This window comes from Neovison vison, chromosome 7, assembly GCF_020171115.1.
Source record: "Neovison vison isolate M4711 chromosome 7, ASM_NN_V1, whole genome shotgun sequence".
In the NCBI taxonomy this organism is placed as follows: domain Eukaryota; kingdom Metazoa; phylum Chordata; class Mammalia; order Carnivora; family Mustelidae; genus Neogale; species Neogale vison.
In genome coordinates, this window is record NC_058097.1 from 153256206 (window position 1) to 153274433 (window position 18228).

At 37.2% G+C, this 18228-nt stretch overlaps 2 protein-coding genes across 2 annotated transcripts; both read right to left on the reverse strand.

Moving 5' to 3' along the window:
- Window positions 1–2637: 2637 nt before the first annotated feature.
- On the reverse strand, window positions 2638–3510 carry LOC122914182 (olfactory receptor 51B2-like). The gene has a single exon (XM_044260813.1). It carries the CDS (start codon window positions 3508–3510, stop codon window positions 2638–2640), a length of 873 nt encoding a protein of 290 aa, XP_044116748.1.
- A 9125-nt stretch (window positions 3511–12635) lies between these two features.
- LOC122914183 (olfactory receptor 51B2-like) lies at window positions 12636–13568 on the reverse strand. The gene has a single exon (XM_044260814.1). The coding sequence runs from the start codon at window positions 13566–13568 to the stop codon at window positions 12636–12638; it is 933 nt and encodes a 310-aa protein (XP_044116749.1).
- Window positions 13569–18228: the final 4660 nt, after the last annotated feature.

The following is an 18228-nucleotide window of genomic DNA, read 5'->3' on the forward strand; positions in this document are numbered from 1 at the left end:
AAAATCTAGTGGGAACCAGAAAGTATATTTGCCATGAATTTATAAAGCACTGTTACTAGTATATGAATGTCAGTGTTCTAGGAGAGCACATAGAATACATTTCTGGGATCTGAGCAAGGTTCCTGGAAGTGCTGTTTAAGCTGAGAACTGAATAATAGAAGCACAAGGAATATAATACTTTTTTCTAAGATAGGGCACAAATTCCATGCAGAGAAATAAACAAAAAAACAAACCAATCAAAGAAAAACATGTGCACTAGTCATGGGACAAGAAAAAAATGATGAATTTAAGCCAAAAAATTGTTTATTATAAATTTATACTAAAAATTATAGCATCTCTAGAACAACTTATGAAAAAAAGCTTAACATAAAATGAATCTTTGGTAGCAGATTTTGATCACATAGGGTGTTACAATTCATGTAATGAATTTTGACTTTACTCAAATGACAAGAGTATGAAATAAATGATAGGCTGTGCTTACGATCAGGTAATCCTTGTTTAAAGGTCACTTGCTACAGTATGAGGAGCACACTGGAAGAAAGATAGAACAAGTAAGAAGAATCAAGACACAGCAATCCAGATGATAAATTGTGTTGGTGTGGATGTGATAGGGTGTTATCAGTAGGGTTTGATAGAAGTGGACACACTCCAGTGAAAAAATCACTGGGTGGAAACTTTAATCTATCCCTTTTTCTCCCTGGGTAAGAATGCAAACACCCATGTATTCTATGAGCTTCTTCTATTAGTGTCAAATGCTTCAGGTTTTTTGTATTGTCTTGTACCCCTATCCTTTCATCATATGCTCATACAGGACTAGCTTTTACTGTGATCATTAATAATTAGGAAAAAAGATACACATATTAAAATTATTTTTAAAATGACTAACTAATGAATATATTACTTTCTTCTCTTAAAAGCTTAGTGCTACAGCATAAAATATTTCCTTTAGTAATTTTAAGGGGTCAAACTTCATTACTGAGACATTTACTCATCTTCAAATTAACAGAGTGTTTTTCAAACATGGATTTTATGGATTCAGTGATCATTTTGGGGTTAATGACATTCATATTCTTAAAATAATCCAGATTATTTTTTTATTTGTTTCTTCTCAAACTTTTCTTTTGTATGTTTTTCTAAAATCTATCAATTTTAGATCTTATATATATCAATATATATCCAATATTTATCTTTTAATAATTTTAGTTACTAATATCTCTGTCTCTGAAACTGGCACAGTTACCGTTCTGATTTTCTTATGCCGCTCTTGCTATACTAAAATCCAAATCATACCTCAACGTTTAAATTGTAAACATCACAGAAATCGTATCACTCTCTTGGTTGGAACTAATTCAGTAGCTTCTTGTGACTCTCTGGGTAGACGCTCAAAACACTTGCCTTGGCCAACAGGATGCTATTGATTTAACCTCCTTACTCTCTTCACGTGAGCCACATTCCCAGAAGTTTCCATGAACCATTCAACCTATAGCCTTCTCACATACTACTTTCTGCTTAAAACATTCTTATCTCTATCTCAACAATTAACTACTCATCTGCCCTCTGGTCTCAGCTAAAGACACGCTCTTCAGAGAATCTTCCCCTTAGCTCCGTGTAGAGGTGATCCGTTTTGGAACCCACATCCTCAAAACAGTTTGTCCTTCACATGTTGTAGCTAATCGCAGAGATAATTTTAAATGTAGGTTTCTTTGATTTTTGACCTCCCCCCCAGTGGGTTGGGTATAAGTATAAGTAAGACAATATTTTGTATTGATTTGTTTGCTCTTAAACATTTTTGTTTAGCATCATTCCTGTCTCACGCCTTAAAATATCAACCAAATAGCTGATTACTGTTACTATTTTGAAAATAGAATCAATGAGGACTGGTTTAAATTTCTTAATTTTCTCCAAATATTAACCTTTTATAAAATAGAATGTCCAAACAGAAGTTACGCAAAAAAAACCAAGAAAATATGAAAAAAAAAAAAACCTGGAATCAAGGAAGTCTTTATCATGTGACCCCCAAATATCAATAAAGAAAATAAAAATGAAGTTACTTATATATAAAATTTTAAATTCTATCTATAAAAAGACAAATGGAAACTGGGATATATTTGCAAAATAAATGGCTCATGAGGGTTCATTTATAATGAGTTCCCACAAAGAAATTAGGAAATGATGAACTCCCTGATAGGAAAATGACAAGAGACATGATCAGAAAAGTCCAAAGTAAGCCATGCAAATGGCTACAACAAATTGTCAATGTGTTTTAGCATAAAAATTAACTTGAATATACAAAAAACACATCAGAGCTGTACTTTTCCAAGAAAATAAAAACATTTCTATCCTTTATTTAGAATTTGAAGAGAAGAACACAGGAAAACAAGGAAACAAATCAACTCATAAACTTAAAACTAATAAGCTTCATAAATGGCATTGTATCATTTGAAGAGATGGAGATTGCCACAGTAGGTTTTAAGACTTGTGGAATTGGAATTCCATGGTTCTCTGTTCAGAGAAACCTCAGATCCCTACCATCTGCATTTAACTTCCAAATCGATCTTTGGATAGAAGGCGGAGAATGCCATATTGAATTTGCTTGGTCTTGATGCAAATTCAAGCATCATTTTATGATTAAATCCATCATTTAATGATTGGATTCATTAAAGGAGGGAAGAGGAAGTAGACATAGCTCATTATAATGTGGACCACTGGTGGCACATTCTTCCCAAACCTGTGGATGAATGACAGACCAATCACAGTGACATAAAAGATGAGGACACAGCCGATGTGGGAGATACAAGTATTGAGGGCCTTGGTCCTCTTTTCACCAGAGGCTATGCCCATGACAGTCTTAAGAATTAGGATATAGGAGAAAAGAATGATAAGAGAATCTAAGAAGATTGTTAAACAAACCAAAATTACTGGGTAAAGTCTATTGAAAGTTATGTCAGCACAGGCCAGTTTCATGACTTCTTGATGAAGACAGAAAGCATGGGAAAGAACATGAGAGTGGCAATATGGAAATGAAAAGAGACGCAAGATTACAGGGATGATGGACATAAACCCCCTCATAAAAGCTCCCATTCCTAACATTACCACTCGAATATTGGTAAGAATGGAAGTGTATCTCAAGGGATTGTGGATGGCAATAAAACGGTCATAGGCCATGGCAAGCAAGACACCTGATTCCACAATGGAAAGGGAATGAATGAAGTAGGCCTGCAGGAAGCAGGCTCCGTGGTTTATCTCCCGGTGGTTCATCCATAAGACACCCATTACGGTAGGCATCGTGGTCAATGTCACCATCAGATCTGTGCCTGCCAGCATGGCAAGGAAATAGTACATGGGTTCATGGAGGCTGTGGTCATCCTTGATGAGGCAGAGGAGAGTACCATTGCCAAGAAGCACAGAGATGTAGACTGTAAAGAAGGGGATGGAGATCCAGTGATGAGCAGCCTCCAGACCAGGGAAGCCAGTCAACAAAAAGGGGGCAGTGCTAGTATTGGGCCACATTGTGTGCCCACAGGTGGAGAGCAGCTTTATAAAAACCTTTAACCCAGGAATTCAGATTCTTTAGTGATATTATACATTAATATAAGATATATATACCTTAAGAAGGTATAAGATATAATATACCTTAAGAAGCCTTAATTGTAATCTTCATACTTGGAGATAATTAATTGGTATGATAAATGGAACTTCACAAGTTTTTCCCTACAGAAGAAGAATAGAGAATTTGCAGGTTATACTTGAGATAAGGAAGGTTAGTCTTCCCCTAAGTAGAAAAAAATATTAGGTTAATGGTTAAAATTTTCTCAAATTAAATGAAACATTTTCATTAATCTTTCTTATAACATCAGGTCCTATTATTGTGTTTATGCTTAAAAATTTTCCAATAACAGTATATAACAATAACAAATAAGTACAAATAATAACAAACAAGTAAATTTAAGTACAAGTGGTTAATGATCTTACTTAGCTGCTTTCTTGCTATTCGTACTCATGATAAATACGTAGATTTCAGTTAGGAAAAGTTGCCTTTGTTCCTGAAATTGAATGTTGGTGCTTTATGGAACACAGGCCACCACCATCACTTTTGATTGCTTTGTTGCTCCAACAGCTGGTTACCCCTTTTTAGAGGTTGGCTACCAGACCAGAGGTGTGGGCCAGAGACCAGCCACAGCTAACAAGCACAGGGATTTGTTAGACATGTGGCCTTAGACTCTACCTCCAACCCACTGAACTAAAATTTGCCCTCGATCATGATCCCCAAGTGATTCAGGTTTACAGTAGTATCTTTTTTTTAATTATTATTTTTATTATGTCAGTCACCATACAGTACTTCATTAGTTTTTGATGCAATGTTCCAAGATTCATTATTTTTGTATAATACCCAGTGCTCCATGCAATATGTGCCCTCCTTAAAACCCGTCCCAGGCCAGGTATACAGTAATATCTAAGAATCGTTGCTGTAAACATTTCATATCTACTCCATCTTTGGAGATTCAAGCTTTTGGATTCTTCTACATGGGTGTTTCTTTGTTCTGCCAAATGCCCTCATGTATTTTTTTTTCATAGCTGCTTTATTCATTGGTTCTCTTTCTGCTTCTTCTCAGAAAATCATTTGACTTAACTGAATGTTCAGATTCTTTCTGTCTCCTCGTACCTAACTTTTTTTTTTTAAGATTTATTTGACAAAAAGAGAGAGGGTGACAAGCAGGGGGAGTGGGAGAGGGAGAAGCAGGCTCCCTATTGAGCAATGTCTCCTCTTACCTCTTAGTTCCTTCTCCTTCAACACTTCACTTCTTTTTTGTTATTATTATTATGTTCCATTAGCCAGCATGTAATACATATAGTGCTTTGGAAAACAGGATGGGGATTCCTCAAAATGTTAAAAATAGGGCTACCATATGACCCAGCAATTGCACTCCTAGGTATTTACCCCAAAGATATAGATGCAATGAAAAGAAGGGTACATGCACCCCAATATTCATTGCAGCAATGTCCATAATACCCAGACTGTGGAAGGAGGTGAGATGCCCTTCAACAGATGAATGGATAAAGAAGATGTAGTTCATATATGCAATGGAATATTACTCATCCATTAGAAATGATGAATACTTAGCATTTGCATTGACATGGATGGAACTGGAGGGGATTAGGCTAAGTGAAATAAGTCAAGCAGAAAAAGAAAATTATCAAAAGATCTCACCCATATGTGGAACATAAAGAATAGAGCAGAGGACTACAGGAGAAGAGAAGAAAAACTGAATGGGAAGAGATCAGAGAAGGAGACAAAACATGAAAAACTCTGGACTCCAAGAAACAAACTGAGGATTATGGAAGAAAGGGGGTGGGAGGATGGGGTGACTGGGTGATGGGTATTAAGGAGGGCACGTGTGGTGATGGGTACTGGGTGTTATAAGCAACTAACGAATTGTTGAACACTATATCAAAAACTGATGATGTATTGTATGTTGGCTAATTGAACATAATAAAAATAAGAGAAAATGCTTTGAAGTTATATCTGTATGGCATGGCAGTAACTGAGATAGAAATCGCCAACACTAGGAGTTCCCTAAAATTAAAGCATATCAAATAATATAGAAGTTTAAATTAGTATACTGTACAAATGCTGTATAGTAAAAATAAAATCAAAATTGCCTGAGTGTTTAAAAACAGGAGTGAGAAAACAACATGTCAGAGGAAGAGAAAGGTAGTTGGGAGAGGCAGTAAATTAGAGATATGTATTCTGAAGGGGAAAATAGCAGAAACAAACCAAACAAAAACAAAAACAAAAAAACAAAACACAAGGTCCTGAATTTATTTAATTTATTAAAGAAAAAGAATTCAGAATGAATAAACCATATTTCCAGACTGTAAGCTTCTCCTTAAAAGCTAATTAGGTTTCTTCAGAGACTCATAATAAAATGTCCAAGATCAACAAGGACATAAGCTTTCACTGTTTTTATGAGCACACACACACACACACACAAATGTTTGAAACAGGAGGCTATATTTTCCTCTGTAGCTAGGTTTTCATCAGAAAAATAATAAGATACAAAGTAGGCTATAATACCTCTAAGAATGTAAAACCAGGACATATTTCTGAACCTTTGGAATAAAGGGAGAACCTGTCCAAGATTAAAAGAGAACCTTGATACTTGCCCAGGAGCAGGTGTGTGGGGCTACCAGGAGTACAAGATACTGTCATCAAACTGAGGCCACCATAGACAGTTTCTTCAGTGCTGGGACCATCCTCCATGCATACTCCCAAGCCTACATTATGTAGCAAAATTCCATAAACATGGCTTGGCTATATGGCTTTGTTTATCAACAGATGTTGAGAAAATTACATCAGGTGCAGAAGAATTAATTTGTCTAGGTGGAGAGGGGAAAGCTATGGTCTTGAAATTGATAGGCAGCTCCCAACTCAGAACATGTATTTTCTTCAGTGACTTCCTAAAGTTCTGGAGAAACTGTCTTATCAATATCTGAAGAACTGTCCTCAAAGGATGCTGTACACCTGAAATTATAGACAGCCAGTCGGAGCACCACCCCTCAGTATCATCTGGGACAAGTGGAAAGATTATTATTTGGAATGTGCAGGGAATTAGCGAGCATACACTACATGGCTCCCACTACATTGATTGCTGAGAAAATCATTCCATAAGCACAGTCTCTGTCCTTAAGAATCCCACAATACACACCAGTAGAGTTTATATTTTTCTTGGTCATTGTGCATTTTTATGCAAAGTATTGCCAATGAATGTCCCAACAGGGTCCCTAATGCTGAAAACATCTAGATAATTTACCAACCTGATTTTCATGTTATGATGTTTTTCTAGGTAAATAGGATTTCTAGATTTATAACAACAATAACAACACACATACACACACACACACACACACACACACACACAGAGACATCCATAGAAATAGACCAAACTTCTCAGCCTGAGAGCACAACTTGACTCTCAGTGGATATGGGGGAAGGAAAGAAGCAAAGGGGGCTTGGGTGTATGAGGAAAGAAGGGAAAGGAAGGATATGTGGACTTCAAAAGGAAATAGTGAATAAAGAATCCATCACGAAGTTGAAATGCACAGGTGACCAGAGAGGAGACCCTGAGTCCTACTCTCCCTCATCTCTCATCTACTTCCATCCTCATTAATGTAATGAGGAATAGGCCCTGTAGGTACAAGAGTAATGGGCCAGAAACAGAGTCTCGGGTTTTCTATTTTTCCTAGGGAGTCTCACATGCCCTTTCTAAGACAGTAGTCCTAAAGTGTGAACACACACACAAGTAAGCATGCATGCTATTAAGATCTAATAAAAACTATAAACTACCTAGAAAAACGGATAAAAGCACACGATGTCACACTTAATTTAGGGCACTCATGGTTATGGTGATGCCAACCCAACAAGGATCACAGATTAAAAGCCAAATCTGGCATAGTTTCTTTTATACACTTATTGAAAAAAAAGGAAGATATCTGTGCTGTAGATGTGTCTCACCTCGGCTGAGATCTTCCTTCTATGCAAGTCTCTGGAAAGCCTTCTTAAATGCTTCTCCTAACTACATATAATATCAGAAGGGAGAAGAGTCATTCCATATTTCTGTTCCCGGCACACTCCCACTCCAGTCTCGTTGCTGTAACAGGGACTTGTTCCTGCCCTATTTGAAGACCAGGTTTAGATGTTTCCCTCACATGCCATTAGTTTCCCTCACATAGCCATAGGCCCCATTAGAAAGCTTATATATGTAGGAATCGCTTCCCCAGAGATTTACAGCCACTCAGGAGACCCCCTGATCTCTTTCCTCTTTCTGGGAGTAGTTGGGCCACTTAAACAATGTCCTCAGGTCATTCATGCATTCCCCAAAGGATGTGGGAGGAAGACTAGAAACTCAGATACCAGCAGAGGTGGGATATCAGAATTTGCTTATATGATCCCCCCCAACCAAAACCTCAGCATCAGGGTTTAAGAAATGCATGCATATCCTTCCTGTTGTGTACCTTAAATGACACAAGTATACCTATTTCTCTCAAGGGTCACATGTACCATTGTCGGTCCTAGAGCTTACGATTTCCAATTGCATTTTTGTCTTTTCTATTCCTTTGGGGAAATAAGTTCTGATTAAAAGAACACAAGTGAATTTCTTTCTTTTTTTTTTTTTCAAGATTTTATTTATTTATTTGACAGAGAGAGGTACCGCGAGAGAGGGAACACAAGCAGGAGGAGTGGAAGAGGTAGAAGTAGGCTCCCTGCTGAGCAGGGAGCCTGATGTGGGGCTCGATCCCAGGACCCTGGGATCATGACCTGAGCCGAAGGCAGACACTCAACAACTGAGCCACCCAGGCGTCCCACAAGTGCATTTCTTAATAGCTATGGGGACAATTAACTTTTTGTCTTAAAAATTACCTTATTTTTAGATCATTAATCTTTTTGCATCAGCTTCACAATAAACAGAGAATAGTATGATGGGCATCAGAAAAAAAATATTTATCATAAATTTTCTTTTCTTTCCTTTTCTTTTTTTTTTTCTTTAACCATACATTTTCATACCACTGTCATTACTACATCGATGATAACATACTAATGGAAGCACACAGGGACTATCTCTGGGATCAGTGAAAACTTCCCAAAGGAAATGTGATTTCAGCGGAGAATTGAACAAGGAGGAAGGTAAGGAAAATGGGCACTGTGAGTAGGATAGAGTTCAGTTCCAAACAGAGAGGAAAAATGTGCACAGGCCAAAGGCAAGAAAGAAATATGATGAATTCAAACAAAAAGAATTTTAGTATAGCTAAAAACAAAAATGTGGCAAAATGTGATACAAAATGAATCTGTGGCAGCAGGTTCTAATCATGTTGGGTTTTACAAATCACGTAAGGAGTTTTGACTTCACCCTGAGAGCGATGAGTGCGAGGTAAAGGGGAGGGGACCACGATCAGATAATCCCTCTTACAAGTTTACTCTGTTGAAAGCTTGGAGGACTTGTTGAAAAGGTAGAAGAGTGAGTGAAGAGTGTGTAGAACTAAATTACAATAATCCAGGTGAGAAATAGTGTTGATGTGGATGGGATGAGATGTTGTCAGCAGTGTGGCATAGCCGTGGACCAGAGAAGGAGTCTATGACTTAGAAAGAGGAGAAATTGACTGAAGGTGGTAGATTAAGGAGAGAGAAAATTGGAAGATGACATCTGCCTCTCTGATTTTATCTGAGTGAAGAGCAGCTCCATTTATTAAGATAGGGATCAAGGAAGAGAATAACTATTAGGTAATCCGGAACTGTTGTTTGATTCGTGCACTAAGCATTATTTTTCATGCTGGATTTGGAAAAAGAGAATGAAGAGAGTTATTCAGGTTAGCAGTAAGCAGTCGGGTAGAAATGTCTCCTGGGCAGTTATATATACGTGTATTGAGTTCAGAAAACAAATATGAGAACAGGAGGAGGGACTTGAGAATGATCAATAGTCATATCAAATTAGATTATATTGGAAACTTTGTTTCAAATTACTGTAATTCATGGGTAAGGGCAGGGGCCCTGGAGTATGAGAATGATCCCAGTCTTACTTACAGGTTCTGTGTCTTTACATACATAGCACTGGAGCTTCCTCATCTGTAAAAAGGGGATGATGGATGTCATTGAAATAATTGTCACAAAGATTAAGTAAATACTCCTAGAATGATGGTAAAAATAACTTATGTTGTGTGTTGGCACAAGGCCTGGAAAATGTTAAGATCTATATCAAGGGTCATCTTGCTTTGTTTTGTTTCGTTTTCTCAGAAGAGCACAAAAGAATGAAATGTTTAGGATGAATTTAAAATAAGCCAAAACAAAAAATCAAACACACAAAACACATAGGATACTGGCTAAAGAGTTTCCAAAGAAGTGAAAATAAAACCATCTAGGTTGTCAAGGTAAATAAGACAAGAAGGAATCAGAAATACAAGTCAACGGACTGGATGTCTTTGTGTCCTCATAAGAGAAAACTATATTGAGCGTGATGGAGGGAAAAGCCTGAAGGAGCACCATCATTTCCAAAGGCTATTTAAAACTTATAATTTTTATTTATATTAACAAATATTTCATCATGGGAAAGAATCATTATATATTAAATGATTTCCTACTGGCCGAATGTTCTTCCCTTCTATTTTAGTGCTGACAGGTTGAAATCTTCAGATGTCTAGCTTTGCCAATACAATGATGTTAATATAATTAACAGGACATATGAATGCCAATAGCATGCATTTTATTATTCTTAATTGAGGCTCAGAGATTTACTGATTGTTCAAGATCACAAAGGTTGAAAGTGAAGAAGGAAAAAGTAGATGTGCTTTTTTCTTCCAAGACTACATTCTTTCTATCATACTTGGCTTTTTTTTTAACAAATTTTCCATTTTCCTATGAATAAATTGATGCAAGTAAAATTACTATAGTCAAAGGTATAACATGATTACAGTTTTAGCTTTTTTTAATGTAATAGTATGTTCCATATGTCTAGATAAACTCTACCCATTTTATTTGGGGAAGTTTGAGAATAGAGTATATACTACAAAAGATAGAATATAATCTAAAAGATAACAAGATGGCATGGCAAAATTGATTAGTAACTATATTTCTATGAAATCTTAAACTTTTAAGATGTTTTTGCACATATATAAATAGATGATAAAAAATAAAGATCATGCCCATTTTCTTTAAATAGTTTATAACTATGGGATTACCTCATATATTTCTTTATTTTTCCTTGAATTCATTTTTAGATATCACTCTATTAGAAATACTTGTTATGTTAGATTTACTTATATCACCATTGCTTTGATTTTTTTAAATGTATCTTTCCCTTTCTTTTAAGTTGTTATATATTCTTTTATTTTTAATTTTTAATTTTTAAACTGCCTGAACTGTACAGGCCAATTAATCTATTATTCCCTTCTCTCTCATAGAACCAATGGGGAAAGTCTAATTAAAATGAGAAAAAAAAAACTAGCTGAATTAAGAATGGAAGCAAACAGTAATGGAAGATCTAAATCAATGGTTTTCATAGATTATTTTATAAATAACCATTTCTAATGGAGAAATAAATTCCTTTACAAGAGAATCTGTTGGTTATAGGAAATCATTCCAGTGATCCAGTAAGACATAAGGATATGCAATTCCTTCTCCAGTTAGAAAAGAAAAAAAAAAAAAAGCATGGACTAATTATTTTTTTATATTTTTTTTATTTTTTATGAACATATAATGTATTATTAGCCCCAGGGTTACAGGTCTGTGACTCACCAGGTTTACACACTTCACAGCACTTGCCATAGAACATACCCTCCGCAATGGCATGGACTAATTATTGACTACATTGACATTCTATTTTCCAATGTATTATCAATTATTTTGTGGAATGTACATCATTCTCTCTAGCCCTTTTTACCATTTGATGAACTAATAAAATAAAACTTTTCTTCCTATATTGCTGATGTACAGATTCTCATCTCATTCCCTGCATGAATAAAGTGTATGGGAGGCCCTAAGAGAACTTTCCTTAAATGTTTTATGTGTTTCAAGTCCATACGATTACAATATTTCCTAAAAGTATTTCACCAGCATCCCCTCAATCCAGCAGAACACAAAACAAAAACTCAGGGATGCCAGAAATGGAACTTCATTTTATTGTAGTGGTTAGAAGTCCTCATCCCCTAAATTTGAAGACATCAGATATCAGCAACTCAGAGGCTTCTCATTAATCTACCTAGAGTGAGCATCTAGTTATACTGGCATCTGCTGGAATCCAAGTTCTTTTTTGGCCTTGAGTGGTTTTGACAGTAACCCCTCTCTTGGCCTGAATATCTTATTCTCACTTCTTTGTTTCTTTTTTTTTTTTAATTTAAATTCAATTAACCAACATATAGCACATCATTATTTTCAGATGTAGTGTTCAGTAATTCATCAGTTGCATATAACACCCAGTGCTCATTCTCATTTATTTCTCATCCACTCTAGCACCATGTAATATTAGTAGGGTTTTCTAAGACCCACCCCCATCATCTCTGATGTGCTCTCGGGCATACAAGAATTTTTTTTTTCCAATTTATTTATTTTCAGAAAAACAGTATTCATTATTTTTTCACCACACCCAGTGCTCCACGCAAGCCGTGCCCTCTATTATACCCACCACCTGGTACCGCAACCTCCCACCCCCCCGCCACTTCAAACCCCTCAGATTGTTTTTCAGAGTCCATAGTCTCTCATGGTTCACCTCCCCTATGTTTAACTATTTTCCACAAAAATGCCAAGGAACTCTTGCAAGCTATCTCATTCCCCTCTCAATGAATAGACTGCAAAAATTTCAAGTATCATTGGCTTCAGATAAACATGAAGACAATTCTACCAGATGTGAAAAATGACAGTATATAGCAAATCAGTCTACCAAACAGAGCAGCAGGACTAAAGCCAATGTCCTTCATAGTATGATGGTGGTAAGGGGCTAAGAATTAGAGCAATGAGGCTGTGTCTTTTAAGTGACAGGAATGCCAGTCCTTTTGATTGCAAGCCACATTGGCCTCACTTAGTCTATAGTCCATTCTCCCAAGAAACCCATTCTGTAGTGGGGAAAGACCCCAAGGTAAAGAGATCAGAATCAAATTCTGTGAAGAAAGAAAAGGCGATTGATACCATCCCTTATCTGCTTGGTCTTAATACTATAGATTATTGGATTCATAAATGGGGGAAAGAGGAAGTAGATATAGCTCATGATAATATGAACTATATGTGGCACATGTTTCCCAAATCGATGAATGAGGGTCAGCCCAGTAACAGTGACATAAAAAACCAGAACACAGCTAATATGGGAGACACAAGTGTTTAGAGCCTTAGCCTGCTCTTTACCTGAGGCAATTCCCATCACAGTATTAAGGATTAGAATATAAGAGATAAGGATAAGCACAGAGTCCAAGAAACCAGTTAATGAGACCAGGACTATAGGATAGAGTCTATTGAAGGTGATGTCGGCACAGGCCAGTTTGATCACATCCTGATGCAGACAGAAAGCATGGGAGAGGGCATGGGATTTACAGTATGGGAATCCAGAAAGGGTGGTGATTATGGGAACAATAAGTATAAATCCCCTCATTAGAACCCCCACCCCTATCTTCACCACCTTAGCATTGGTGAGAATGGAGGTATATCTCAGCGGATTGCGGATGGCAATAAAACGATCATAGGCCATAACAAGCAAGACTCCAGACTCCACAATTGAGAGTGAATGGATTAGATAGGCCTGAAAGTAGCAAGCTCCATGGCTGATTGCCCTATGGTCAAGCCACAGAACACCAAGCACAGTGGGCATTGTTGTTAAAGTCACTCCAAGGTCTGTGGCTGCCAATATAGCCAAAAAGTAGTACATCGGCTCATGGAGGGTGTGGTCTTCTCTGATAAGGAAGAGGAGGGTGCCATTGTTGAGGAGTATGGAGACATAAATGACAAAGAAGGAGATGGAAATCCAAGGATGAAATATCTCCAGACCTGGGAAGCCAGTCAGTAGAAAAGGGTCAGCACTGATGTTTGACCACATGGCAGATCCCTGTGAAGAAACAAAAAGCTCTCTCTAGACCAAAACGTTCAGTAGAAATATAATTTGAGCCATGTACTTGATTTTAAATTTTCTAGTAGCCACATTAAAAGAGTAAAAAAGAAAAAAGTTAAAAGTAATTTTAATTCCCTATCTCTTAAAATACAATCGATCTCTAGTTCTGCCATCTGGTTTCTTCTCACTATTGTGAACATATTTTCTATTTTAGGAAAGAAGTTGGTCCTTCCATTTTGGATCCACCATTTATATTCTGTTCATTGATTCAACAAACAGGAATTGATGATACCTACATAAATTAGGAAGTTGACTTGGCATCAAGGACACAAACCTTGTGGTCTTTTCAGAAAAATAGGCTCTCCTGGGATGATACCATATTTACCTGAGTTGTAGTTCACATTATAATACTTTGTATGTATAAGTATATTATGCAACCCCACAGAACCAACACACCCAGGAAGCCCCAGAGAGGGGTGCCTGAAATCTTTCCAGGTGCCTCTTAACCCTCTGGGACTGTTACATTACTAAACTTTATGGAATTTACAACTTTCTGCTTCAAGGAAGCATTGCATTTGGTGCCGAAGACAGTGGATGGAAATTTAGAAGTGATTATCTCACTAAATAAAATGAGATAGCAAGCCATGAAAAGACAGGGTAGACCAAATCTAATCACATGAGCCCTTAAAAGAAAAGATTTTTCACTAGCAAAAAATTTAAACTAGTGGTGGAATGTTAACCCAAAATGATTCAAAGCCTGAGAAGCATAGTTACTAGTTTGAAGATTTAGGGGTCCACATGAGATAGAATTCAGGCAGTCCCTAGGAGTGGGACTGACCACCTCCAAGAAGTAGGGACATCATTCTTAGTGCCAAGGAAATGCATTCTGCCAACAATGCAAATGCCTTTGGAAGTGCATTCTTTCCTAGAAATTTCATACAAGACCCTAGCCCAGCCATCACCTTGATGGTGGCCATGAAAGCCTAAGTGGAGAACCATTGAAGCCTACCACATTCTGACCTACAGAACGGTTGTATTATAAACAAATGTGAGCAGTGCAGTTCGTGGTCATTTATTACACAGCAATAGAAAATGAATGCACTAGCATTAAATATTGAACTAATATTTGAAGAGTTTATGCAAGTTACTTATTGCATCAATTAGATAATGAAAAAAAAATACCACATGATAAAGCACTGTGCAATGTCAGTGGCTTACATTACACAATTACATATTTTTAAAATTTCTTTTCAGCGTAATAGCATTCATTGTTTTTGTACCACACCCAGTGCTCCATGCAATACGTGCCCTCCCTAACACCCACCACTTTGTTCCCCCAACCTCCCACCCCCCGCCCCTTCAAGACCCTCAGGTTGTTTTTCAGAGCCCATAGTCTCAATTACTTTTGACTCATATACATGGTTCAGCTAATTCTGGTTGGCTTTGGCTAGGCACGTCTAGTGATGTCTGCCTTTCTTGCACATGCACCTAGGATTCAGCTAGATGTTATCTCCATCCTGTCATTTTCCTATTTCCTTCTTCTTATGTTCATTACATTTTTATTGGGTTTAAATCTCATCCCTCACTTTGCCCCTTCCCTGTAGCTAAGTTCCATATGTTTCATCCCCATCACCCATGCTCTAGCCTAAACCTTAATGTAAATTGTTTTGTCTTTTACACTTTATTACCAGTCTTTCAGAACTAAGGGATCTAATTAATTCATTCCATTTAAAACGTGGATGTCATTTTCCATCCAATGCTAACGTTGCTTTCTTTATTGAGTGTTCTAGGACCAGATCAGTCTTCCTGGAAATAATGACAGATTTTGACATAGATGATCAGGTCATTAATGAAATATCAATGGTCTTATTTTTAACATGGTGACACGTTAACTGCCTGGTGAGCTGATAATTAAGCTAATTTATGTATTGAAATTGACTTCCAAATACTACTTACTGATACACTAATTGGCAAATGTGTAAGCTGCTGATTGAAGCAGTTTTTTTTTTTATTGTTTTTTTCCTAAACAAATGTCCAGTTAAGAGTCACCAGCAACTCACCAACACCCTGCATATATGGTCATCAGCAAGCCCTCCAGACTCCACTATTTTCTCAATGGTGGACATTTCTGACCAGTCTCGATTGTATCTTACCCCCAGTGGAGTTCTTACACTATGATCATTCCTAAGACTTAAAGGAACAACAACTCATAAGGATAAGCATTAAGGTAAGAACACAAACAGTTTTGTCCTATAACTGAGAATTAGTCAAATTACCAAAGGTATAAAGCACAAAGAAGATGAAAGAAAGGACAGAAAGGTTACATAAGGAGATGTGTGAGAAAGAAAACTGAACATTGAGAATAGCACCAATAGGAGGGAAAGATGTGATACTGAAAGCTGTATGTTATGTGACCCTGCTTTGAAACTGTGCTCTCAAAATCAGTCCCTCTTCCTCTACTTGCCTCTTCCAAAGAATATTCCTACTGTAGGAAAAATACTCTTGATAGCTTTGGGCTAACAAGAAAGTCTAGGTAGCAACCTGGATCTCTTGATTATTCACATATGCACCCATAATTTCAAACAATAACAAAAGAAGACAAAACAAAAATGCACTGGGTATCTTGGGGAGTCAGTATGTCCTAGGGAGTTGAACTTTTATGGGGCAATCTTTTACACTAGACACGACACAGTCCATGCATACACACAGCTTTCCCCTCTCCTGTATTCACCATCTTGCAGTATCTGCATGAAGGAAGAGGAGTCCAAGAAGAGCAGTTATCTTTAATTTCTTCTCTATTACCTCCATCTCATCCTTTCTTTCATGGTCACCAGAGTCTTACCTGGTGCACCAGGAGCTAAGGGGAGAGGTAACTGTGGTCTTGATATAGAACCTGATGCAAATGTTATCTTTGATGACCTCTAATAGGATTAATTGGTGCAGTTATTTGTATAGAAAAATGCTTCCCCAGGGTCCCTTTGGCTGCTGGATAATTAAGCTTCTGGGATATCTTCTCCTGGCCTTCTACGGAAGGATGAGGGCCCCCAGAGCTGTGCCCCATAACTCCACATTGTCACTTCAGACAGGAAGCCGAATTGTAGCTTTATCTAGCAGATGGAAATCATGCTGTCAAATCACCTTTGTCCTTTCTGATCCCCACCTGAATAGAGAAGATAACATCAAAATTGCATTTGGCTTTGCCATTCCTGAATCTGGGAGCAAGTAATCTCACTAAACTTAGATGAAGTTTGATAATTCTCGGACAATTACCTTCCTTTGGTTTCAAATGTGATCACTTATTATACTTTTTCATATATGCATTTTTAAAGTGATATTATCTCACAAATGAGTCCCACTTACTGGTAAATTCTTTCAAACAGTAAGCTTTATATCTTCCTCTTAGTAAGTCTTATCCAGAGATCACAGTTCTTGTGTTTGGAACCATAAATATCAAGTAAAAAAAATCTTCTTTTATTTTAAGTAATGATGAAGTGAAGTAGTGGACATAGAGAATTATCCTCTGATAATTCGTTCTTGACTTGAAAGGACTGTATTCATATTCTGGCGTGGATATGGATCTGATGAACTGTCTTGTCTTGTCTTGTCTTAGCTTTGTCTCCTAAATTTGTCCTAGAGCTTCGACCAACTGTGAGACTTTAAAATGAGGATGGGTGCAATGTGTTAAACCACGTAGGTAACATTCTGGTTTCTGACATTTCAGATTCACTTAAGTTCCTCCTGAACCTTCCTCAGTCCATAAGTCTTTCTGAAAGTAGAATTTGGGAAGTCATGATTAGGAGTCAGTCTCTCAGAATGACTTGAGTCTGAATTTCCTTTTCCTGAAAGCTGTACTAAATGCATACTTAGGATGACTTGATTTGGGAGAGCCATATTGTGAACTGAAAATGAATTAACATAGTAAGTACCTTGAAACATGATTTCAAGCTTTCCCCATGTTTCATCAGTAGGAAGATTTACCCTCTCGTCCACAGAGCTCCTTACCTGTGTATAACTCCATTCCTGGAAGCACCACTTCCTCTAGAATCTTAATGAAGGTATTCTCAAACATTGAATCATTTTGGGTTATCGTTCTACCACTAGTTTAATTTTTTTTTTTTTTGGCCATTTGTGAAAAATCTTTTCTTTTAAGGGCTCATGTGATTAGATTTAGTCTACTCTGTCTTTTCATGACTTGCTATCTCATTTCATTTTAGTAAGATAATCACTTCTAAATTTCCATCTGCTGCAAGATACTCCAGTCAGGATAACTTACCATGTAAGGCATAGGACAAATCCCTGGAGAACGGGAGCAGCTGTTAGCCCATATCAACCAACACTCTAAGCAGCCAGGTTTGGGAGCACTGGGAGGAGGTGAGTGGGGCATCATTTTCTTAACTGGCCATTATGTCTCTGTCATGTATGTATTTTCCAAACCTTATTCATTCCTTTCATATTCCTACAACACTGCCTCATAAGTACAGGATCACAGTAGCATCATCTTTTGGATTTGGAAGAACCTCCCATGTCATGTAATGAAAAGCCTTTCTTTGATGCAGTACTTCCTGGCAAGGGTGATACAGTCAGTTCCTGTCTCCTTCTGGGTTACAGAGCTCAATCTTCATGAGAATATATGTTTTGAAGATATTCG